The 16,398-nt window shown below is 35.9% G+C and overlaps 1 protein-coding gene across 6 annotated transcripts in view; it reads right to left on the reverse strand.

The window, feature by feature from the left end:
* rdgA (retinal degeneration A) overlaps window positions 1-16,398 on the reverse strand; it is a 381,505-nt gene that overhangs the window by 178,897 nt on the left and 186,210 nt on the right. For all 6 annotated transcript variants that reach the window (XR_012467391.1, XM_074183068.1, XM_074183066.1 and 3 more), the window contains 2 exons: window positions 14,367-15,359; window positions 1,239-1,374 (listed from right to left, as the gene is read on the reverse strand). Coding sequence is in view for 5 of the 6 variants with exons in the window: in XM_074183068.1 (XP_074039169.1) it covers window positions 1,239-1,374; window positions 14,367-15,313 (1,083 nt within the window). In the remaining variant the exon portion in view is untranslated. The remainder of the gene's footprint in view (window positions 1-1,238; window positions 1,375-14,366; window positions 15,360-16,398) is intronic.

A 16,398-nucleotide genomic window follows, 5' to 3' on the forward strand; every position in this document is an offset into this window, starting at 1 on the left:
TCAAATACCTAAATGACAGCCGCCTACTAGATTCATATCAATTGTTCCTTTGGCTTTTTGTCTAATATTTTAGCATCTTCAAAGATTTTTTCCATGATTCAAGGTTATTAAGGAGCGTGTTACAGGGATGGTCTGTTTAATAGATGAGGTTATTGTCAAGAAGTGAATAATAGTGGCCATTTCGAACATTTATTTTGATTGTAAAAATTAATTTTCTTAGTTATGGTTGCACCAAATTCAAAAAACGTTATATCGCTGAACATAGGACTAAAATCCCTTTCCAACAAGGTGCCACACGACCCCATTTGCTATTTAAAATTTTCAAGGGGGTGCTTATAATTCAGAAGGGGTACTGGAGGGGGATAATATTTTCATACTGTGAATTGTCAATTTGAGAATAGAAATCGACCTGTTTCAGGTTTTTTTCACATAGTTCATAATAACGCTAAAATTAATTTATTCCATACATATGGACCGCACTGTATAATCAATACGAATCAGAAGTCAAGAAAATATGCTCCCACCACTGTTTCTACACGACTGACGAATTTATGGCCTGCAATATATAAAGTTTTGTCCTATTTTCTGTCATACACTTATGATACATATTCACAGATCTGTCTCCCAACATATTTTGCTAATAAACTCCGCTAATAATTTGCCTGTCTGATTACCTGCTTGGCAACTTCTATCTATACTTATAATGTTATATGTCTATGTGATTTTTTGTTTTTAGGTGCATACTGTGTTCTACTATTTTATACATACAAATTGTTCTCACCTCATGACCTGATACAAATGTAATTTTTTATATAACATCTATCTATCTGTTTATCTATAATTCAATGTACATCGTGGTATTAGCTGGAAAAGTAGTGGTTTTCTGGCAGGCTTTTACCAAAACCTATTATGTAGGCACGTTGGGGGTGATCAATGTTTGGAGATTCAATTTCGAATATTTATTTTCCTACACTGAGTGTAAGAAAATGTATTGGTGAATGTATTATACTCATCAAGCAAGTATCGGGGATTCTAAGATACAAAAAAGCAGTCACTACAGCTGGAGAACTTCCTTATTTTGATCAAGTGTTGAACTACAGTGAAGCATCGCTTAATGAATACATCGACTCAACTAGACCCGACTGTTTTTGCTCACCTCAATCAGGCATAGCGCACACGGAGACTGGCACAAGAAGAAAAAGTATGAAAGAATTGTTGCGATATTGTGGTCAACTCACCGTACAGTCCGAATCGCCCACGTAGCAGAAATCTCCAGATACGGAAGTAGGAACCCACAGATGGTCACCGTTGATTGCTGATTCCTCCCAGTCTGGAGTACTACGAAGCACCCTCTCACCAACTTCTGGTGATCGCCTGGAAAGAGGTAAATTTGCAGTTCAGGTCCAAATTTATTCTCATTAATTAGAAGAAAAAACATATAAGAAATCATTTCATACAGAACATTTTCAGTCCGACTTCAGACGAAGGACTTTTCGAAGTTAGGAGGAAGTTTGTGGTAAACAAGGTCGGCATCACTTTACAAACCGAGTAGGTGATACTAAATGTGAATATTCACCAGAAGTGATCATTATGTTCAAAAATAACCTCAGAAATAAATTGATATCATGTCAGGACAAGCTTAATTTTCCATAAATTGCCACAAAATGCTAAAAAAATAGATTGACTACGAATCGTTCAAAGAGCATGCATCTTTCGTCATCGACTATTCGAAACAAGAAGGGATTATGAAGGAGTTGACTGTTGATGTCCGTCTGTATACTCAAAGTCTACTGTACCGTAATTCATATATATATGATTGATGACTTGTTTACTTCATGGTAATTCATGATCACTTAAATGAAATGAATAAATACACTTTTGTCGAAGTACCACTGGAAAATTTTATTTTACGACCGGTTTCGGGTTTGATCCCATTATCCAGTATAAAACCCGAAACCGGTCGTAAATTCGAAGTTTTGGTCGTCGTCTCTTCAAATCACCGACCACCTTGACAGCATCTGATAAGAACATTTTGATTTGGCATCCGTATCATTATTCCTGATACGGCATCCCGTATCAGTCATCGAGAACGCTGACGTAAATCATGTCCTGATAAAATTGCAATTCTATTCGCTGGCTTGGTTTGTCGGAATAATTAAAAAGCTGATATCCTGAAAACTTTCTATTGTTGCTTAGGACTTGTCACTTCACAATTAGTCATCGCGGTGTTCCTGAAAGTTCCAGCCTACATTGAACACGTGCCAAATCACGTGACCTCCAGTAGCAGGAACACATGAATGTGTGCTAGACGGAACGTCCTTACACCAAAGGTTCCAAACAGTGCATCATAAGTACTAACTTCGTCATGAGGTAGTTGATATTCAAGGGTTATATGCTTAGTGTACTAAGTTCAATTTGTAAAAATGTGTGAAAAAAATTATTTTCGAGAGGAAACTTTTTGGCTTTCTACTTCTCCATTCGTAAACAATATATATGGTAACTTCTGAAGAAAGATAAAAAAAATAACTACTATGGAATTTTTTCATAAAGATATACAGGGCTTTTCATGATGAGCGTTAATTAGCCGTTTCTGGCAAACTATTCAACGGATCAACCTGAAAATTCCACTGTATGCATAAGTCAATATGACCTAGACGCCTAAAATATTTCAGACGAAGCGACGTTGTGGCTTCTACTATAAAGTAGCGGCTTCTTTGATTTTTCAAATAATATCATATTATGATTCATTATCACTTTGTCAACAAATTCATTTACTATTTCCCTATACCTATCTATCACCGTTTAGAAGATATAAATTAATTTCGATATTTTTTTACCAAACATGAACTTTTATAAATGCTGATAATCTTGAACTCTCTTGCACTAAAACAATCAAATTTGAAATGGAGTGGAGTGATACTATGAGGATCTTCACTCCGAGTCATTTTTTTTTTGTCTCATACAGGGTCTTCAAAAAATGCAGATACTTTGATCTCATGAAAAAATTAGTGGAACTCAATTTTTTCAAATGGAACACCCTGTATACTTCAACGTATTTGAGCTCTACATCCAATTTTAGATTAACTTTGTTCAGATAATACTATTTCTATTTTGAACCGTTTTCGAGATAAAGTGTTTCAAACGGAAATTGACATGGTTTCCTTGTTCATCACTCATTTTTGTAAAACAGATTTCGTTTGATGTTTCTCAATTAGTCACAGATAATACAATGAAAAGATAATTATTAAAATACTCCTCAACCATCGAATGAAACTTCTCTTCAAACAATAGTTTTATTAACGCTGAAACACGAACTGAAAATAATAAACCCATAAATTAATGAGTTAATTTAATCGTCAGTGTATTTCAGAATGTGTTCAAACACATCTCCACCTCTACTTAAACAAACATATAATTTCTTCAAAAGATTGTCATGTGTAGCGCTTCTGATCAAGTCTGGAGTCAAACTATTGAAAGCAGTTGTAACTCTCGATTTCATATCTTCCATTGTTGTTATTGGAGTAGAGTAAACCATATTTTTGATGAAACCCCACACGAAATAATCTAATGGATTGCCATCTGGTGTTCTAGGAGGCCAACGAAATGGTCCATTATTACCAATCCATCGGTCTTCGAAGATTTCGGTTATAGCTTCGCTGACTGAATGAGAATTATGGGGTGGAGCACCATCCATTTGGTACCATACCCGTTCTCTTTCTGGTTTATTAATTAAAATCATTTAAATTTCATTCCTCTGTAAATCTTCATATTTTGATGCATTCAAATCATCATCATAAAACTTTATATGAAAAATTGACTCATTCTTTATGGCACAAAATACATTCAATTGCCATCTTTCTTGAAAACCCCTTGGTGGACAACATGGGGATTTTCTGGCGCCCAATAATTACTGTTGTGTCTATTGAAAACTCCATTTTTTGTGAACTTGGCCTCATCTGTCCATATGATATTGTCAAAGAAATGTTCATCCTCTTGAGTCTTGACAAGTAACCATTCAAAGAATTCCACTCTACGAGGTAAATCAGTTTCTTTCAAATGTTGGACACAGTAAAACTTATAGGGATGCCATTTATGCTTATTAGGAATTCGACAAATTGTCACGTAGGGTATACCTATCTCCCTTTCAGCTTCGTGCAGAGAAGCATTTGAAAATGCATGAAAGTATCCCAAGACTGTTATACCATTGTCATCATCATCCACTTTGGTCTTCTTACGAATAATTTTTGGACGGAAGGTTCCATTAAACCTACAGTTTTTTAGTAGTCGATTTATCACATTATTATCCGGCTTTGGAAGTTGTGGATATCTTTCATGAAATACTCGGCATGTTCTACTTGCAATTCTATTGCACTCACCATAAATTATTAATAAATTCAAGAAATCTTCATTACTGTAACCTAATCTTGACATTATTCTATTATAATTGGTAGCTATCACAATCAGTCACAACCACCAAAGAAAGTCTGACGTTAAATAATTGGTTTATTTATTTTTCCAAAGCACACTATTGTTGTACGTTAGAGACCAATACCTCAATGTATACAAATTGTAACTTTTTCTAAGGTAGGTACATACCAATTTCGAATTGACTGATCTGAGACAGTGAAAAAACTGGATCAAAAAAAAATATTACTATAAAAAAAATGTTGAATATCGAAAATAAGTGATAAATTCAAAAAAACGAGCAAGAAAACCACGTCAGTTTCCGTTTGAAACAGTTTATCTCGAAAACGGTTCAAAATAGAAATAGTTTTATCTGAACAAAGTTAATCTAAAATTGGATGTAGAGCTCAAAAATGTTGGAATATACAGGGTGTTCCATTTGAAAAAATTGAGTTCCACTCATGTATGAGGCAAATGAAAATATGACTCGGAGTGAAGATCTTCATAGTATCACTCCACTCCATTTCAAATTTGATCGTTTTAGTGCAACAGAGTTCAAGATTATCAGCATTTATAAAAGTTCATGTTTGGTAAAAAAAAATATCGAAATTAATTTATATCTTCTAAACGGTAATAGATAGGTATAGGGAAATTATATGAATTTGTTGACAAAGTGATAATGAATCATAATATGATATTATATACGGGGTGTTCCATTTGAAAAATAAAAGAAGCCGCTACTTTATAGTAGAAGCCACAACGTCGCTTCGTCTGAAATATTTTAGGCGTCTAGGTCATATTGATTTATGCATACTGTGGAATTTTCAGGTTGATCCGTTAAATAGTTTGTCAGAAACGGCTAATTAACGCTCATCATGAAATGCCCTGTATAGATCACACACAGAAAGAAACTAGAAAAAACCTTTTTGAAACACCTTTTTTTTGGGACAAAACCCAAGCACTACAGAAAAATCCTTAAGACACTCTAAGTAGCCTGTGTAAAAGTAGCAATTCACGTTGGATTTGAATCGCTGGAGATTGAAGTCGTTTGTAAAAAAGTTCTCATAAAGTTTATCACACATAAAAGCAGTTGTCCAAATGAAAGAGTTCTTGAACGGCGAAGTTCGAAACGAAGAGCAGCCACAGTTCGTCGCGTATTTCTGATATGTACCGCTCTGTGTGAAATCAAATGTGCCAAGTCACTAGAACACCTCCCATGATGTAAGTATCTATAAAAGAGGGACGAACATCCAACCTTTCTTCGATGTTCCAGACTATAAAGGTGGCAAGTTGTTTTCGTGTCTTCAATCAGGCGGATGGCATTTTTCTGGATGGAATCCAGCAGCTTCAGTGTAGGCTTAGAGAATCAGCCTTTGCAATTCCAGCAACATGCTTGTTCCAAGACATATTGGCATCCATTTTAACCCCCAACAAACAAGCAGAAAGTGGAATTGTCTGTTCTGGGATTATTATATTCGGTTCGGAGAGTTTTTTTTTGAGAAAACGGATACCTGGGTTTTCGTGGCATTGATTCGAACCTAGTAACTTTCACCTCAACTCAAAAATGCCTCTGGATCCTCATTGAGATATGCAATCTCCTGCTGCTGCTGAGGATGTGCATCCACAGCCGATATCCTGGAATCCAAATAAAATGTCGAGACAAGAGTGCTGTCGCCTGCAAAGCAATATATTGGATTCTTGGTTTTGTACCAATAAACGGAGGGTTTGTGACAATATGGATTCCTGGGGAACAATACCGTTGATGATAAAAGTATTCGAGAGATATCCATCGACGGCCACTTGCAGGGAACGTTCGAGAAGTTGCACAGGCATATACAAAAATAATCCGACAAGCTATAGCAATTTTGGCCAACAAATCAACATGGCACACAAACGTTTACTTTCACATAAACATTGAATTACTTTCTATTTATTTTGTACTCCAAATAATCGTTATGAATGAACAGATATCATACACTGGAACGCTAATGACCGTAATACAGGGTGTCCCTGGACTTCCTGTTTTCCTTTCGGGAATGTATAGATGGGGTCAAAATATCACCAGTACTTCATATAACTTTATTTTCTAAAATCCTTCGTTACCAAGTAACGGGCCCTCGAAATTACAAAATGAAAAATGTTTTTCTTTGATAACTTTTCAAGTGAATATTCAAAATCATCCAAATTTTGGTAATTGACTAAACAAATGAATTCCTTCGATGAGCTTTCATGCAGGAGTCAGTTGTTTTGCTACAAAGTCAGGAACGGACTACCCCCGATGCTCCACACCCCAAAACTTTGAAATGACAGATATTTTTCAATATTTTTCAACAAAATAAGGTTACTTGGACAATTTTATGAATAAAAGTACTCGTGTGGAAAGTCGATCGGAGCAACGAGTCTTGATAAAAATGTAGTTTCACTCGACGACATCAAACCCGCTCGTCCACCATTATTTGAAATGAATAATTATCAAAGCAGAAATAATAATGATAACGTTAATTCAACAACATTTATCCTGAGATGTCTACCATTATTCGAAAATATTAGTTTTTAAGGAAAATGGAATTGATAGGTAAAATGTTCATAACGAATTTTTATAATGCAAACACGTTTAACTAACGAAACTCAAGAGCCTCAAGAGCAAACAGAAATGAAAAATCCGCTACAGAAACTGCTCGATATGACCACCTTCTCTCTCTATACATTTTCTTAGTCTGCGAAGACACCCTCTCTGTACTTGAAATAGCATTCCAGGGTCGTTTCGTATGGCTTCACAATGTAATGTTATTCTATTCAACAATGCATCTCTTGTGTGAATAGGTGTAGCGTAAACAAGGCTTTTTAGATGCCCCCACAGAAAGAAATCCAATGGATTTAAATCCGGAGACCGCAATGGCCATGAATATGGCCCACCTCTACCAATCCATCTATTGTGAAAAATATGGTTTAGATGGTCACGCACAATCAAACTGAAATGAGGAGGAGCGCCATCATGCATAAACCACATATCTCTTCGGGTTTGCAATGGAACATGTTCCAAAAGTCCATTCAAATCGTTCTGAATGAACTCCAAATAACGTTCTCCATTCAATCGGTCCTGTAGAGCGAATGGTCCTATAAGATGGTTTCCTATGATACCAGCCCAAACATTCACGTTGAATTTCCGTTGGTGTTTGGTTTGCAATATCCCATGGGGATTTTCTTCGTCCCATATATGGAGATTATGAGAGTTGATAACTCTATCTCTACTGAAACCTGCTTCATCAGTGAATAAAACTCGATTAATAAAAGTCATATCCTCTCTTTGCCTATCCATGAACCAATTGGCATATTCCAGTCGTGCTGAAAAATCTTGAGGTGTCATGGCATGTACCTTCTGGATGTGAAATGGGTGGAGCAGTTGTTCCCTAATTATTCTATGAATAGTGGACTTGGATGTATGGAACTGTTCTGATAGATTTCTGATGCTCATTGAAGGATCATCAGCGACGGCTTCCAAAATATTTTCCTCCAATACAACGGTACGTACAGTCCTAGGAGCGCCCTCACCACCTCGTTTTGGCAAAACTGTACCTACAATAATATCGAAATAAAACAACGTGCTCAAATTAATTATCAATTATTACATACCTGTCTCCCTCAAGCTGCGATCGACACGCTCGAATGTTTCTCTTGACGGTACCGTTCGATTGGGAAAATGCTCGGAATACAGACGACGAGCTTCTGCAGCATTACAAAATGCTCGTCCATAAAATACATGCATATCTGCATATTCATTGAATGTAAATTGTTCGGCCATATCAAAAAAATTCAAAATATCCTATAGAATATTGACAATACAATGATAGTCATATGACAACGCACCACTCAACAAAACAAAATCGCATTCCAGTTTCTCATTTTTTATCAAAACTTTCTAAAAGGTTTTTTTGTCAACATCTGTGAAAGAAATGGAACATAATTATTCCCTGGATATTTTTCACCTGATCATGTGCAGCCGTTTTTGTAGTTCATTCGTTTGCTTTTTATTAGTATAGTAAATATTTTTTCCGATGTGCGTTTTTTCAGCTAAATTTAGATTCGTGTTAAAGAATTTCTCCCATAAAATTATAATTATCAGTGAAACTCCTCAACAGTTTAGCTGTGAAGAAGAATTTGAAACATTCGAATGTTGACTTTCATGAGATTCAGATAACTGATCAACACGAAACGTGATTATTCCACACGTATTATATACGTGTGGAATAATCATATTCCATACAAAATATGGAATGAATTCGATATTTCATAGTAGAGTAGCTTGTTAGTTTAAAAACACCACGAATCTACAGAACTTGATATTTCTTTTGAAAAAATATCTGCTATCACAATTGTGACTTAAACTTCCATATAGGTACTGTACTTTTTGTTTACGACTTCATTTTAGCATACTTTGTATTATTCCTGTTATAAATGTTGTTGAATTAACGTTATCATTATTATTTCTGCTTTGATAATTATTCATTTCAAATAATGGTGGACGAGCGGGTTTGATGTCGTCGAGTAGAACTACATTTTTATCAAGACTCGTTGCTCCGATCGACTTTCCACACGAGTACTTTTATTCATAAAATTGTCCAAGTAACCTTATTTTGTTGAAAAATATTGAAAAATATCTGTCATTTCAAAGTTTTGGGGTGTGGACCATCGGGGGTAGTCCGTTCCTGACTTTGTAGCAAAACAACTGACTCCTGCATGAAAGCTCATCGACGGAATTCATTTGTTTAGTCAATTACCAAAATTTGGATGATTTTGAATATTCACTTGAAAAGTTATCAAAGAAAAACATTTTTCATTTTGTAACTTCGAGGGCCCGTAACTTGGTTACGAAGACTTTTAGGAAAAAAAGTTATATGAAGTACTGGTGATATTTTGACCCCATCTATACATTCCAGAGAGGAAAAGAGGAAGTCCAGGGACACCCTGTATATAGAATAGTACTGATATACAATGTCACTTACACGGAACAGTATCATGCTCAATGGTGTACTTAGAAGTCTCGGGACAAGACATCTGTCTTACCACCTCATCAGCACCTCATTAAATTATACGTATGACGTTACGTATAATTTAATGCTCATGGGAAAGTAGCTTTTACCTGAGCCTTTTTTCTTGCAGTTTGTATCTTTGGAGTTTATTTTGGAATTAATTTCTTTGATTTAAAGATGGCAAAGAAAAAGGTTATGGTTTTTTCTCAAAAACTAGTTTTTTTTTAAAACATTTTTCCTTTTAAATTTATACTGGAAATTTATGGAATAAACGGTTTCCTGAATAGAAACCAATATGACGAAATGAAGTATGTTTCATTTTATCAAGTTTCAAGGATATTCCTAGTATTCCACTTATAACAATATTCGACCACGTTATCAAGTTAAGAAAGTTATGCGAGACAATATAAATCAATTTTTATTAGAGATGTTAACTTCTATGGGATTGTACCGAAGCGACTTGCTACAGTATTCCAATATCCGTGGGGTTGTTGTAACTTCGGTTTGAACTTTGACGCTTGTTAACATAAATTAATTTGAGTGAAAAGTTAAATCTGAAGCTGACTTTCTCAGAAAGTTTGTAACCTGGAAGGGCATTGACGCATTTGATGCTTATAAATAGACATTTCAGAGAGCACTTAACTCCACCGTATAATCCTGAATAGATTCAGTGTAAGCTCCTTCAGGGAATTTAAACATAATGTACAATCTGAATATGAAATGGGTCAGAGGAAGTGCTGAGAGAAATGTCAGACTATGATAATGATGTTTATTGAAACCTTCAGAATCACAAAAATGACACAGTTTACGTCACATAGGAAATAAAATACATACATATATGTATGTATTATCAGAACATGTTGATGATAAGGACCATAAAATGGATTACAACAATTCCATTATCCTTTGTACAGAATCGAACCAATTGAAAAAAGTTTTTCTGGAAAGAATAAAAGAACTGATTTGAACAATCTCAGTCAAATATATACTTACATTTTTAAATGTCGAAAAGAAACAAAAATCACTTTTTATCAAAATTTTCCTCCTTAAAATTATTGTCACTGTCAGTCACTTCCATCAAAAAAAGAATGTTTCATGTTTTGTAGAGATATTTATTTTCTTTCTCAATCTCACGTTAGTAAGTAGTTCCGTTTGGGATATAAAACATATTGTTGATGAATATATTACAGTTGTCCTGAGGAAGTGGTAAGCACCACCGAAAGCTTGACAAAAACACAGAGTTTCCTTAGAATAGCCCTCAAAACCTGACTGCAACTCCAAAATACTGTTCTTCATATAATATATCCAGTCACGAATTATCCTGAATATGTATAGATATATAAGATGTTATTGAGTGTGTATGATATAAATCAACGTTTTTTAGGCTATTGGCCTCATCAGCGCGGTGCAGCCAATTGCTGAGGTGGACAACAACTGGTTACCAAAAATGAAAAAATTTCACATATGCACGGTGTCACCAACAGGAGGTACCCGCACATTTGTGGTTTTAATTAGAAGACCTAGCATTCTCAAGCATCATCTAACATCACCACGTAGGCAGCTATAGCTACCTGCGTGACTTCCGGGTTCAGAATATAAATACAGAGATAAAGCTGATATTGAGTGTGTATGATATAAATCAAAAGGAAAAATTTGCGGTTTGCAAATTTCTCGATTATATATATATATATATATATATATATATATATATATATATATATATATATAATCGAGAAAGGTTAATGCAGTCAAGCTGCTGGAAAATAATTCCATGAAAATCAAAAGATGAATAAACAAGTATCGTTCTGATCACTCCCATATTGATTTCAATTTAAGAGCCACCGGTAGACAGCTGTTTCAGTCTATTGGGCATCGTTAGTACTGGGCAGGCGGTCCTCGATTGAAGACAAAATGTGAATAACCAAAAAAAGTACTTAATAAAAATAACTGCGTAAACGCAAGCGAGACGTAAGTGAAACCACCTATTGGTGTGACACACACCAACACTGACATAAAAACTTGGCAAGTTGTTTTGGAACCACAAATGCACGTTTGGCTCCTGTCGTTGACTCCGTCCATATGTTTTGTTTCCTGCTTTCAGCAAAAAAGTGTTGCCCATCTTTACACTTGGCTGCACTGCGCTGATGAGGCCAATAGCCAGAAACACGTGTCCGCGGTTTGCCCACCTTTTTGGAGTGTTGTGTCCACGAATTGTTTCATTTTTGATTTGTATCATGCACACTCGATAAAACCTCTCTCTCTCTCTCTATATATATATATATATATATATATATATATATATATATATATATATAAAACAGAATAATTAGTGACTGGATTAACTATAAATCGATTTAATTCGTGAGGTTGCAGTCAATAGATGGGCTGTTACAAAGAAAACTCTTTGTTATATGTCAAGCTTTCGGTATATTTCACACCTTCGTCAGGACAACTACAATAATAAGATTATATATCTTGTAAAAAATATATAAATATGGAGAACTTACTAACGTGAGAATAAAATATAAAATGGTTCAAAAACAGATAGAAAAACATCATTTCCAAAAAAATTCTTTTAGTTGTATTGGTTTCTCTATCTAAAATATTTGGATTTTCAAAATTCATTTTATGATCCTCCGAATAAACATGTTCTGTTAATGCACAAGAATTAACATTTCTTCTACAGTCGCTCTTATGGGAAGTGATGCGACTACTTAGAGGTCTAGATGTTTGTCCTATATATGTTTCAGAACAATCCATACAAGAAATTTTGTATACTAAATTGGATTTTTGTTTATTTGAAATTGGAGCTTTTAGTTTACTGTATAATTTAGATATAGAAGTGACATTTGTTTTAGATATTTTGAGGTTATTATTTCGGAATACATTAATTAATTTTGGTGTCAATTCTTGAATTGATTTTCATTTTATTTGGATGATAGGAATGGTAATTAATAAATCTATTACTTGATGTTGGTTTTCTGTACCATTCAGTGATGATAATATTTTGTTCTGATCTCAATAACTTCATATCGAGGAAAGGAATTGAGTTGTTTATTTCCTCTTCAATAGTGAATTGGATATTGAGATCATATGGATTAAATACATTCAAAATTTCTTCTTTTCCATCTGCAGGTATGGTCAGAATCAAATCATCTACAAAACTTTTGATGAATGGAATACGGAAAGATAATTTTTGAATACATTCATCAATAAGCTCATCTAAAACAAAACTCGATAAAATTGGTGAAATGGTGGAACCCATAGGTTATATATATATATATATATATATATATATATATATATATATATATATATATATATATGTATATACGCGCTGGCACGATTGTATTATATCTTTAGGAGACTACTTTGGAGGGGACAAAATAGAAATTGATGGATCATAAAAATCACGACTCAGGCAAATGTAGGTACAAGGGCAGTCAGTCGCTGAAATTCACTGAACGAAGACATTAGGTTTGTTCTGATTCTACGACATTCAGGTTCTAGAACGTCAGGATCATGTGCAGTCGATATAGAGCGTTCTGTTCTGTTCTGGTTTCGACTGCGAAATTATCCTAAACTGTCTTGAACCGTCCCGAATCGTTCTTGCTCTCGAGGCTAAACTGTTGAGAACTGTTCCCGTTGCTCATGCGCATTCATGTGGAAAATTATTTGGGCTAATAACTAGTATTAATTTTTATTTATTCGATTCAAATAATTGAGGTTAGATAACATTTGAACTGACTACAAAGATACGCCACATAACAAAATGAACATGATCAACAGTATTTTCTCGTCTTCATGTCTTTATATATATGATAGGTCACACAGTGGTTTCCTCAAAATGCGTTCTGGTTTAACCAAGTGTCCGAGACTATTTCGGACTGTTTGAGATTTTTTGTTTGTACGCATCATACCTTACGCAGTTTCCAAACAGTTTCGGATGTTAGAACCAGGGCAAATCTATTAAAACGTTAATGACGAATCGACAGTCGAGTCCATATTTTCCTTTTACCTTCTTGTTCAGTACTGGATTTAATTTGTAATAATAACTGATTGATGTTCTTATGTGCCGTATACCTATGTTCTAATTGTGCCAGTGTTCAACCGGTTGTTATTTTTCTATCGTTAATATACGTTTTTATTCTTGTTGCATCTGAGGCCTAATCAATATATTCCCTAGACAACGATAACCATCCTACACACATTATTTTTTGAACAGACAGCGTACAAGGGCAAAATATTCTTTGGGATTTGTTTTCCGCGGGAAAAAGATCTTAATTGTACAATTGCATATTACTTTGAACCAATTTTATCATTCACCTGAGCTATACTTGACTGTCATGCCATGTTGCTATCTATGCAGGTACCAAAGAACTGAGTATTAGTTCCTACTCTTACCACAAGTGCGTTAATTTTTTCAGTTGTTCTGTGGTGAAATTGCATCAGCGCTATTTTACTTGAATTTACTGTTGATGAATTTTTCCTGCATAAGTTTGTAAAATCAAACGACAATACGTTTAGCTTTTCTTGAAGTTCTTTGGGGCTACCAGCATCAATCGCGAAAGTGTCACCCGCATATAAGACAGTACTTATATAATATAAAGTTATAATATGAATTGAAAAAATAGAGCCCCAAAATAGAACTTTGATGAAATCCTAGGTTTTTTTTTAAGTCAAGTAAGACCTGAGTCTTACTTGAAACCCATTGGGTATAGTTTACTGCAAACAATATCAGGGTCAATAATGTAAAAAGCTGTCGAAGGGTCAAAGAAAAGTGAATTTGGATCGATATGAATCGAAGATCATAACTCAAATGAGAAATAGCAAATAAATAACAATCATGCTATGTATAATACAACTTTATTTAACTCAATACAATTCAAAATAAATCAGTCATGCGGACACGAACATGCGACACCAACATACCTATACTCGGTATTGCAAGTAGGAGCGGCCATCGCCAACGCCTTGTATCTAGCCTGCTTATCCGTCGGCAGAACGATATCTACGGACCTGGACCGCAGCGCTACATTGGGCCCAACAGGTACCTCCAGGCTCACTCCGGAATGCTGCAACTCCTCCGTTTTGACATTCGAAACTTTAGAGAAGCACGAATCTACCGAAGCAGCGCGACCCCTGTTCAAATCGGGAACCTGCAGGTAGATGTCCTGGACCACTAGACCCGGAATGGTAGTTTTAGGCGGAGTTTTCTCTGACACAGCGCCATCAGAGGTACCATCGGAATTTGCCTCGGACGGATCGTCTGTGAGGATGCTTTCCAGTGAGTCTCCAGAGGGCTCTCCGAAAAAGGCCTCCTGTCGATGGATTGACTTCCTTCTGGACTGCGTAGGATTCATCGGAACAGGTGGAGGAGATTGTATGGGTTCAGGCGGTATTTCCGGAGACAGAGTGACTCTGATGCCACAGTTGGAGAGTATTTCTTCCTCACACTCGCTTGAAGATTCGCTCATGCTGAAGCTCGCCGCAGGTTCTTTCTCTGGTGCGTCTGTTGAAGTTTCACTGCTGGAGTTTGCCTTGTTGTACTCCTCGAGGCAAGCGCAATGTACGCACACGGGGCTCTTGCTGCCCGATGATCTTCTCCGATGGAACTTCCTCGAGGGTACCTCCAGATAATTTCCGGACTCTTCGCTCCCCCCAGAGTCGACGCTCCTGGAGCGCTGGCCCGGAAATTGGGGGATTCGTAGGAGAGCATTGGAGTCTGATCCGGAGGCTTGCAGTCTTTTGGCTTCGAGTTGAATTTCGTCGAAAGAGGCGGATCTCACTTGTTTGGGTACTTCGAGGCTACTTTGAGTTTTCATTTCGTAAGCAGTTGGTGTCCGGGACCGCTTGAAAGTGGTCCTCAGACGTTGCATGGTTTAACGGGGCAACAGACAACCCCGGTCAGATGGTAGACTCATTCTGAAACAAACAGAATAATTAATCAGGTTGTAGAATATTTCTAACTAGTGGTGGAATATATGAACGTTGAACGTATAGGAAATGAAAGAAGAATCTGAACTGTGGATGTGTTTCCGGTATCCTGAGAGGGAAAATAGTGTTTTTCACCAAATTTTACCAATTCGATGGAACAAACGTGGAATGGAAGATTTTGGACAACCATCACTAACATACTTACTCATAGATGTCAGTTTTTTTCTGATTGATTGCGCCGTTACTTGATGAAGTTCGTGGAGATCAAATCGGTAGGTGTAGTTTATGAAAAGTTTTCTACAGTGTCGTGCAAAAAAATCAGCCGTTGCTGGTCTTACTATTGTTTTTATGTATAGTTGTGACATTTCTGTCAAGTTTAGTCACTTTGCAAATCTGGTATTGGTTTGAAATGTCTAACCTCAAACTGTAATGAAATTCATCAAATTATATTTTCCATTCCTTTTGGGAAGACATGTAATCCATTAGGAACGTTTGATAATTGGATTTTTCGATCTGATGACAGCCTTTGATTGATGTTACGAAATTGTTCTTGCGAAAAACAGCCATAATAATTCGGCATTCATCTCATGTTATGTATTATATCAAATCCATGATGGAGCACCTTGTTTGGATTATATACATTTTTGATGAACGACGAGATTTTGATCAATTGAAAGATGAGTTTTATTCATTCAATCATCCCTCTCCAATTCTTCATTTTCAGACGGTTGCATTGAGGTACGTTATATCTCTGAATCTGTTTAAAATCTGTTTTTCCGTTAACCAGCTGTCGCACCTCTACGAACGACAACTCTCAGAAGTCGAAACTTGTGCGAGCTGAGGACTAACGAGGTCTTACCTTCCAACGTGTGATTCCTAACACGGGTTAGACGATAATAAGTGAAAATCACGGCGGTCGAATTGAGAGAGTGAACAAAGCACCCACGTCGAACTGACCGGCTACCGATATAGTTCTCTACTTCCAATAACATCATATATTGCAAAACACATATTTCTAAATGAATAG

The sequence above is a fragment of the Leptinotarsa decemlineata genome, unplaced genomic scaffold (assembly GCF_025532065.1).
Source record: "Leptinotarsa decemlineata unplaced genomic scaffold, Ldec_3_MD MMD2_tig00026330_RagTag_RagTag, whole genome shotgun sequence".
Lineage (NCBI taxonomy): Eukaryota > Metazoa > Arthropoda > Insecta > Coleoptera > Chrysomelidae > Leptinotarsa > Leptinotarsa decemlineata.